Source organism: Schistosoma mansoni, chromosome 1, assembly GCF_000237925.1.
Source record: "Schistosoma mansoni strain Puerto Rico chromosome 1, complete genome".
NCBI lineage: Eukaryota > Metazoa > Platyhelminthes > Trematoda > Strigeidida > Schistosomatidae > Schistosoma > Schistosoma mansoni.
The window spans coordinates 19,275,620-19,285,190 of NC_031495.1; the positions used below are offsets into that span (position 1 = coordinate 19,275,620).

General features: G+C 39.0%; 1 protein-coding gene across 1 annotated transcript; it reads right to left on the reverse strand.

Annotated features, from left to right (window-relative positions):
• Positions 1-1,392: 1,392 nt before the first annotated feature.
• Positions 1,393-8,816, reverse strand: Smp_014280 (beta-1,3 galactosyltransferase; the record flags this gene model as incomplete). The annotated part of the gene is made up of 2 exons (XM_018793555.1): positions 8,550-8,816; positions 1,393-2,503 (listed from the first exon to the last, which is right to left on the reverse strand). The coding sequence occupies exon 2, from the start codon at positions 2,482-2,484 to the stop codon at positions 1,393-1,395; it is 1,092 nt and encodes a 363-aa protein (XP_018648055.1). The 5' UTR covers positions 2,485-2,503; positions 8,550-8,816.
• Between the last annotated feature and the right edge of the window lie 755 nt (positions 8,817-9,571).

Consider the following 9,571-nt stretch of genomic DNA (forward strand, 5'->3'; position numbering starts at 1 on the left):
AGCATCGTGAGGAGATGCATTCCCATGGTGGACGGTGACCAACAATTGGTTCATTCGCCATCCGTTCCTTCACGATGCTGGAGCCCATGTGCACCATTGGTTTGGAATCAGGGTTTGCCAACTTCCCTAGCTAAACCTTCCGTGTCCACCAACCCGGTTAAAGCGCCGGACATTCGCTTTTCGTCCTCTCACTTTCGTAAACAACACTCCCGCCACGAGAAGGCAGTGAGTAGGACTTCCCTGACAGAGGCCATATTACGCATGGCCATGTGAGAGTATTTCGAGAGGGAGAGAAACTACTTCATAATTACCAAACTACTGAATTCATAAAGAATTGATAGTCAAACCCATTACTAATCAAACGACCATATGTTAACAAACTTGACACTTAGAGAAACAAGTGAATGAAACTACATTTCAGACGCTGTGAAGTACATGGAAGAAAAAACCCCACCACATCAGTCATTCATTGCTCAACGGTAAAAATTGGCGACAAAAACGAACCCCGCTTCACGTAACCTATGTTTTGCTAAGCAATAGAAATCATATACAGCCTGAGATCACAAAAGGCTAGTATTTAGCGAAAATACAACTCTGCAAACATCATTTTAACAGACCCAAAACTATAGCGGGAAGTGGTTCAATTATTTAAGTTCATTGATCCATAAGTAGAACTATTGAATCCATGTAGTAACATGAGTTAAAATACGTAAACTTTAATCCCATCACCTAACAGCCTAAATTTGTTTCCCGTTAACTTAATCAATATTTGATTCGGTCATCAGTTAGACAGAAAAGTTTAAGGAAGCATCAGCTTTAGTCTAATCAATCAAACAGACAGACCAAAGATTGAATATTTAACAACTAACGCTTAACTGTATTTCTTTCTCAGATAGGCTACCTTGTTTCCTGTTAAGACCTGTTGACAGTATTAGGAAGCAATAACTTATGATAATGCATTAACTTCTCAGATTTTTGAACTTGTCCTATAAGTGAGGTAGCATCCTTTCAGACGTATGCCTTCTCAATATCTGTACAAATAAAAAAACATTTCAAATATTTTTATGGCAATTTACTTTCAATTTGAAATAAAACTTATGCAGTTACGAATTATTTACAAGATGAGAGTTTTATGAATATTTACATTACAATTAGATAGTTTGTGATTAATTATTCGACAAGTTGAGTAACAAACAGTTCAATTATTAGCATGAGAAATTTTAGGTGTGACATTTTTACTAGTAACTAAGTAACTACACTCCCAAAGACGTTATCGGCAAATCAGAAAGTAAATAATAATTGACTGGAAATTCTCTAAGGTTAACGTAACGTTAACCTACTGTTACATATTGAATATACAAACAATAACAAAGAAAAGAGCAAGAAGATAGTCTATCTGTCGCAAACAGCCTGCAAACCAAGCTTATTCCAACTAGATAAGGAAAAGGAATCATCACCGTACCCATGAATACTTATGAGATCACCAGTATGACCCTTTGGATAACGATCTACATAAACGCCATCCAAATGTACAGGACTAATACCCAGTTTATATAATACAAGGCCAATTACAACATCTTCAAAAGGAAGCAATTTGATATACCTCAGACCAACAGAAAGAAGCTGGGCGACAGGCATGCTGAGAATAATAGTTCCGCCAGAAGGGAAGGCTGGATATAGACTGTATGGATAGTCTGAATAGGAAATATACCATTTACTGAATAGGAACCTCATTGGTTTGGAGACACGCATCACATTACCAGCTATATAGTTCAAATACTGAGTTTCAGTAACTTTGGCAAGTGTCCGGAGTAAATTAGATGGGTGCAACATGAAATCATCATCAATCAAAGTGAGAAATCGAGGAGTAGAACATTCATTAATAGCAAAGTCTAATGTCGCTATCAGTTTATACGTAACATTATGATAGTCTTCAATAAAATCAAACTGAACTGTGTCGTTATACTTCATATGTTCTTGTAACACCATACTTTGAGTACTGGAATGTTTCCAATCGGTGGAACCCGGTCTACCAAGAATGAAAAGAATTCGAGTACGCACTCCAAAATGACGGAAACAGTTTGAATTACCCCAAGACTGACGTATATTATTACGTAATTCAAAGTGTAACAACGCTGATTTGACAAAAATAACTAGATCTGGTGACGCATCAGATTGATTGGACAATTTACAAGAGTTTATTGGTTGGAGAACAGCGTTAAATTTAACGGGATTTATAGGTTTAATTGATGGCTTGTTATTTAACGATTTGAATTCATTTTCATATATCATGTACAAATCCACATCAAGCAAATGTTCAAAAGAGTTTAAACTTAGGCCTTGATTATTATAAACTAAATATGAAGTTGTCATAACAAAAATTACAGATAACGTAAAGAAAAACATAAAATGCAAAGTTCTTTTTCTTGAAAAATGTCGTCTATACACTTTTTTGTTAAAATAATTACTTTTCTGTTTCTCCATTGGGTCATAGAAGCCAGTTCTGAAAAGTCAGAAAATTGAAAATTTTATAATGAGCTAGTGATCACGACTATTGCACAGTTAAACCACACACACATAGTCATTTAAAGAAGCATAAAAGTTTGAGCTTATTATTTCTAACTAATCAACATATGAACAAATAATTTAAGTTAACAAGTTCAGTATAGCAAAAATAAAGCCTCTTACATAAGGAAATAGAGCATATGATATCTAATTAATGAAAATAAGTGTGGAACATATATAAAGTAATTTTAAAGCCGATTTACAATATTAATCTACGTAAATGTGTTTTTTATTGCTACAAAATAACTGAGTAGCCCAATCACTGTTAACCAGGAGAACAATTAAAAGATTTTGTATATTACTGGCAAAATGAAAACTTAGACTTCTTAGTAGCAAGAAGTCAGATATTTAGTAGACTTCCAATGTACAGAAACATGCGTTTCTGACCACAGAACTGGTCGACAGAGTTTTATCGGAAAAAAGGATAGTCATTCTGGTAATACTTATTCAGTGAGTAATATGACCAACACTAATGAGTACTAAATTCGAATTCCATGTCATAGAGCTCAGATCCAACGATTGTTCGCATAAAATGAAAAACTGTTAGGTTTTCAACCTTACTACACATGATACAAAATATTATGGTGATCCCTATAGTACAAGTATTCATACTTACACCTCCAAACCCAGTTTGAGGCATTAAACATTCTAGTCTCTGATTGGCTTTTATATAAAAGAACTAAATGTAATGCACCAGCCTCAAAATGTTAAAGTTTTAACATCCTATAATAGGTAAGGAACGAAATAAATTCACAAATACGGTAATGTGAAACTGTTCCAAGTAATTAACGAACATCTATACTGTGGGTACGTCTTTATAATACAAAGTCAAGCATCAATGTCTTCAAAATTACCAAGTCCGAGACAGCTACAAACACTCATATTATCTTTGGGTTTGTAAGCAACTTAATGGTAAACAAGACCGATATGTAAGTCCTAGACAGCCAAAAAGACATTGATTATGACCTAATAACATCAAAGAATCGGATAAATATCGAATTAAAAAGTTCAGTTATCATGGAATACCAGGGGATTTATAAAATCGTAAGCTGAGCATGGGCGACTAAACTGGAGTTCAACGAAAACCCTACACGAACTTTACGAGGTAAATATATATCAAGCAGTTCGTCACCTACTGATCTTCAGTGCAATTAAATAGAGAAATATAGACCCTTAATAAAGTATTTACTAAAGTATTATACTAACTAGTTCATCACAATTTAACACTACTTTGTTTATTTATTTATTTATTTATTTAAACACATATATATTGGTACAAAAGGGCACCAGGTACATATGCGCCACACAAAATAATGAAAGTAGGAAGAGAAGGGATGAAAAGATAAGGCGGACTGAAATGTACAACCAGAAGACTCTTTCAGTTAAGAAAGTTAGAACCACTCTTTATGTAGAAAGTAAAAGAAGGTTGCAGCAGGATCGCCACTGGCTTCTATTCTGAGCCATATCTGATAACGTCTCTAGCCACTGTGTTGCACCATCTCTCGAACCCCAGCCAGGGAGTCGTGAAGGACCAACAGAAGCTAGCTCTTTGCAGCTTTCTTTCATGCCACGACGCCATGTCATACACTGACCTCCTCTCCGCTTTTTCCAACAAGTCCCAGAGTCGGCAAATAATGCACGACGTGGAAGTCTCTGGGACGACATTCGTAAAACATGTCCAAGCCACCGAAGTCGGTGTTTCAAGATGGTGACACCAATTGAATTATCGTCTCTGCGCCCGAACACACGATGCCGAACCTCTGCATTACTAACATGGTGTTGCCACTGAATGTCAGCAATCCTTCGGAGACAACGATGATCGAACACAGAGAGACGTCTAACATCCTCAACTCGGAGAGGCCAGGTTTCACAAGCATAGAGCAAAACTGCTCTCACCGACGCGTTGTAAATCCGACCTTTTACAGCCAGACTAACATCACGAAGGCGCCAAAGATGGCCCAGATTGGCATAAGCCGCTCTGGCTTTCCTTATACGTGCATCAATCTCATCACTCACGCCACCACCAGCACTTATATAGCTACCTAGATACACGAACTTCTCAACTACTTCAATCTGCTCACCATCCAGGGTGAGTACAGGATGAGAATCCTGCCAGTCTTGTAGGAGTACTTTGCACTTGGAGGGTGCAAAGCACATGCCGTACCTGCGGACACTGATTGCCAACTGATTAAGTGCGGATTGCATGCCTTGGGCATTATCGCACAGTAAGACAATATCATCCGCATACTCGAGGTCGAGAAGTCGTTCTCCAGGCAACATATCCACACCGCCATTACTTACATCCATCAGAGCTGTTTCCAGGATGTCATCGATGGCAAAGTTGAAGAGGAATGGTGAGATCGGGCAGAGGGAGGACGCCAGGTGGCACACCGGCGATGACTGTGCCGGAAGTTAGTGCTAGCCAGAAACAGGTTGTGGTCTGTGCACAGTTGCAGCAAACGGTCCCCGTTATTTGTCCTGCGACCAACAAGTCCCCATCGGCCACCTAAATGACTCTCTTCTGTGCCTAGACGTCCGACCTGAGCATTCAAGTCTCCGGCTAGTACTACAATATCTGTCGAACGCGCTTTCTGGAGAACTGTTAACTGGTGGTAAAACTCATCCTTGATTGCATCCGGGCTGCAATCTGTCAGGGCATAGGCGGAGATGACGAAAAGACACCGTTTCTCACTTTGATGGAACTTTCTAATCTAACAGCACATAACCGACTGTTAATGGGGATCCAATCGATTAGTGCTGCCTTAGCCTTAGCGCTTAGTGCAACACCAACGCCTGCAAGACCAGACGAAGATGCCAGAGTCCCCGGATAAGCGCACGTGAAACAAGCTTTTCGAAGCGACAGATGGAGAGCGAATTTGTAGTACTTCACTAGAGTCTTGAATACGGGTCTCGGATAGACAGCAAACATCAACATTAAGACTTTCTAAAGACATAGCCAGCCCCATCTGTTGTCCGATCTGCATTAGTGTGCGAACGTTGAAGGAAGCCAGCTTGAACGGCGTACACGGTTTCAGAAAGACTGCTTCAGTATTCGTAATCGGTGGAAGCGTTCACTTTCAACCAGACAGTGACTGGAGATCGTTTAGATAGGACAGAGTTTCCACCATGGGCGAGCTACTGCACAAGTTGGAAAGGAAGGATACACAATTTGGGAATAAAGGGAGTGAGAAAGCGACGTAGTAAATAATAGTAATAATAATAATAATAATGGCAATAATAATAATAGTGTAAATTGTCTTGCTTCTAGTATGAGCGAGAATAGTATCGTCAATAGAATTCATCATTTCATTTATTCGTGTGTGGGCTGTGATACTGCCCGGGTGCCCAAAACGAAGCAGGTGGTTTTCTTAGGGGGCCACACCCCGAGCCTTTGACCTAAAGGTCTGATCCACAAGGCAGTGGAGCATCATGAGGAGATGCAGTCCCATGGTAACCGGTGACCAACAGCAGGTTCATTCGCCATTCGTTCCATCAGGATACTGGAGCCCATGTGCACCATTGGTTTGGAATCAGGGTTTGCCAACTCCCCTAGGTGGACCCTCCGTGTCCACCAACCCGGTTAAAGCGCTGGACATTCGCTTTTCGTCCTCTCACTTTCGTAAACAACACTCCCGCCACGAGAAGGCAGTGAGTAGGACTTCCCTGGCAGAGGCTGTATATTCGCTGGCCATGTGAGAGCATTTCGAGAGGGAGAGTGGACTCTCCCCACTCTCGGCCGTACCAGGGCATTTGGAGGCACACTACTTTGTAGTCAGGTGGCCATGGAATGCTGACTGCTTTTTCAATATTTTAGAAGCCTCAACTGTAAATATACAAAACCTTTACTCCTCAAAAAAGGATTGTTCAATCATTTTGATGGATATGAAGGCCTTTTAACAGTTTCTGAAAGTTTAGACACATTGAAAAGTAAGTATGGCATGGAGGTTCCATAGAAACTCACTATAATAAACAGGAAGAAGTCACTGATGATTTATGAACTTTAGCCTCAATTCAAAAACTACAACACTGATCTGTTTTTTGATTAAAATTACCAAGCAAACAATCTATCCAGGAGACGTTTATTTAGTTGAACTAGAAACAACTGAAAGTGTTGAAATAGTAACAGTATAATAGGAATGATTACGACTGCTATTACCTAATACATGTATCATCGTCTTCTGAATCCCTATCACCTCACTTGACACCATAACTTAGATCTGCTACAAGATGTTAGCAAAAGCAATAAAAAACACTTCAGCGCAATGCAAAAGCTGCAAACTGTAACGTAACAAGTCGGGCACAAAACCCACCATGTAGTATTACAACATGGATAAAGTATTTCTCGAGTGAAATAATTGGGTTCATATGACTTTTCAAAAGATACAAGTTTAGACATTTGAATTTGAGCTACATATTCTCTGAAAGGTAACGATACTACCCGGGTGCACAAACGAAAGTACAAGTTGTTGTAAATGGACCCGAGACTTAATGGTTAGAACTAGTAGTTGAATAACCAAACTACCACTCCAGGGAAGTTACGTGGAGAAAAATATAAGGAAGTACGGTTAGAAATAACTTATTTGACTATCATAAGTTTTGTACGAAATTCTATTGGGATACAAGATTTGTAAACGCATCTTAATACTTGTAACCATCGAAAGCAATTAAGACCAAGACATACTGTGGCGGACAAGGATTTACAAAAAGTCTACTTCCATGTAGTTATCCTGGGTTCTGGGAGGAAAGTTGGTATTTGTACACATAAACAAACATAAATGACATAAAACCTAGCACATGTGCCTGTCTGCCCAAATTTCTACACTTAACATCATCAAGACGTGTAAAGATAGACAAACAAAACTAATGATCCAAACCTAGCAAAATTCCTGCATACTGTTTTCACTGAACACGAGTAGTTGTCATAAAACACCCTAAAAGAATACATAGGTTATATCCTGTCAATGATTTCCAACCATAAAGTAATACGCAATGTATGATTGTGTAGCATACTACCCTTTCAATAAGCATATAGATATTCTGTCTAAATTACAAGCAAACTGTTGAAGTTCAAATTATATACCAGTATTGTTGCCAATATTTGGTTAAAAGTCGACACAGAAAGGTGAATGAATTCGAGTAAAATGATCAATATAATCAACTGATTCACATTCTACTGTAGAATAGGAAAGGTTGCAAAAGAGTTTCTTTCGTTACTCGAGATGATAAAAGCCCAGTTGAGGAAACATATTGACCAGATGAAAACAAGTGGCCTTGCTAGTCAAATCTTGAGTCCATGAATGGGAAGCAAAAGCATTTGTTGACTAGTTGATTGACTCCCGTATTTGCCCCCAAATGCCCTGGTACGGCCGAGAGTGGGGAGAGTCCTCTCTCCCTCTCCAAATGCTCTCACATGACCACGCGTATATAGCCCCTGTCAGGGAAGTCCTACTCACTGCCTTCTCGTGGCGGGAGTGTTGTTTACGAAAGTGAGAGGACGAAAAGAGAATGTCCAGCGCTATAGCCGAGTTGGTGGATATGAAGGATCCACCTAGGGGAGTTGGCAAACCCTGATTCCAAACCAATGGTGCACATGGGCTCCAGCATCGTGAAGGAACGAATGGCGAATGAACCAATTGTTGGTCACCAGCTACCATGAGACTGCATCTCCTCATGATGCTCCACTGCCTTGTGGGTTAGACCTTTAGGTCAAAGGCTCGGGGTGTGGCCCCCTAAGAAAACCACCTGCTTCGTTTTGGGCACCCGGGCAGTATCACAGCCCTCACGCAAAAGTGTGGCGCATATGTATCCGGTGCCCTTTGTACCAATATATATGTGATTAAATAAATAAAAAAATGATTTCCGTATCGTAAGATAAACTTAAAGATGGTTTTAAGGAAGATATTTATTTTTATGTACATTTAAATGCTGGTCAGAGGAGTTAATGTTTTAACACATAATGTGAGGATCGAGGACAATGTGCTCACATTTAGCGTACACTTGAAGCAAACTCTTCAGATTTATTTTTTTACAAGCTAGTAGATACCAAGCGATATTTTTGAGCTTTCACTGTGTCATTTGAGAGTGACTACACGTTTTGCCCATCGAAATTCAAAGCAATCTTTACCAAATAGAGGCTGAGAATTTTTTTATCTATTGAAACTTGAAATTTTCTTTGGATTTAGGAAACTACAGCATTAATGTTGTCCTCAGTTAGCATTTATTGGAAACAACGGACCAAAAGTCTGTTTATGTTGGTCAAAAAAAATTAAAATTGTTCCTTCTATGTATGTTAGCCATTATTATAAACGAGAGCAGCGTTCACATAGTTATTTAAGTACAAACGAGTGGACTACCACTGCTACTCTTCACAAACCTTGTATCTTGCGCCTTACAACCTGAAATCTATGACCTGGTAAAGTCCTTGAAGTTATGCATTCTCATTAAATAAACGACACATTCTGCCTACTGTTGACACAAATGAAATTCATTTTTTAAGCAATTTGAATTCACTTTGCATCTAAAGATGAGATTAATTTTGGCTGAATTCATTTGTAAAATCTGGTGGTTATCAGACATTTAGGACAGTTTGCTGATGTCAGGTACATTAATCTAGAACCACGAAGTGTTCGAAGACATTTCGGATTAGATTTTTTGAGAAGTAACTGCTAATAAACCTCTCTGGTCTCCTCTGGATGACAAGCAGATTCAATAAAGTATGATCAACTTTTGTGGGCTAGTTTAATATTATTGAGCCCTAGAAAACTGATCTATCAAGCAGAGCTGTTTCCTTTTTATAGCAGGATCAATCCTAGTGCCGCTTTGCCACAGCCATATTTAACTGATGGTAGACTATTTCAGTGGCATCACTAACCACTGACAATAATTCCTAACCAGATAAACTAACCAGAATTTCTCCAGAAATGAGTAGCGGTAAATAAATCTCGAAAACAAATAGTTCTATAAGCTTTAAATGTTGAAGACCTAGTCATATTGACTTTCTTTCCGA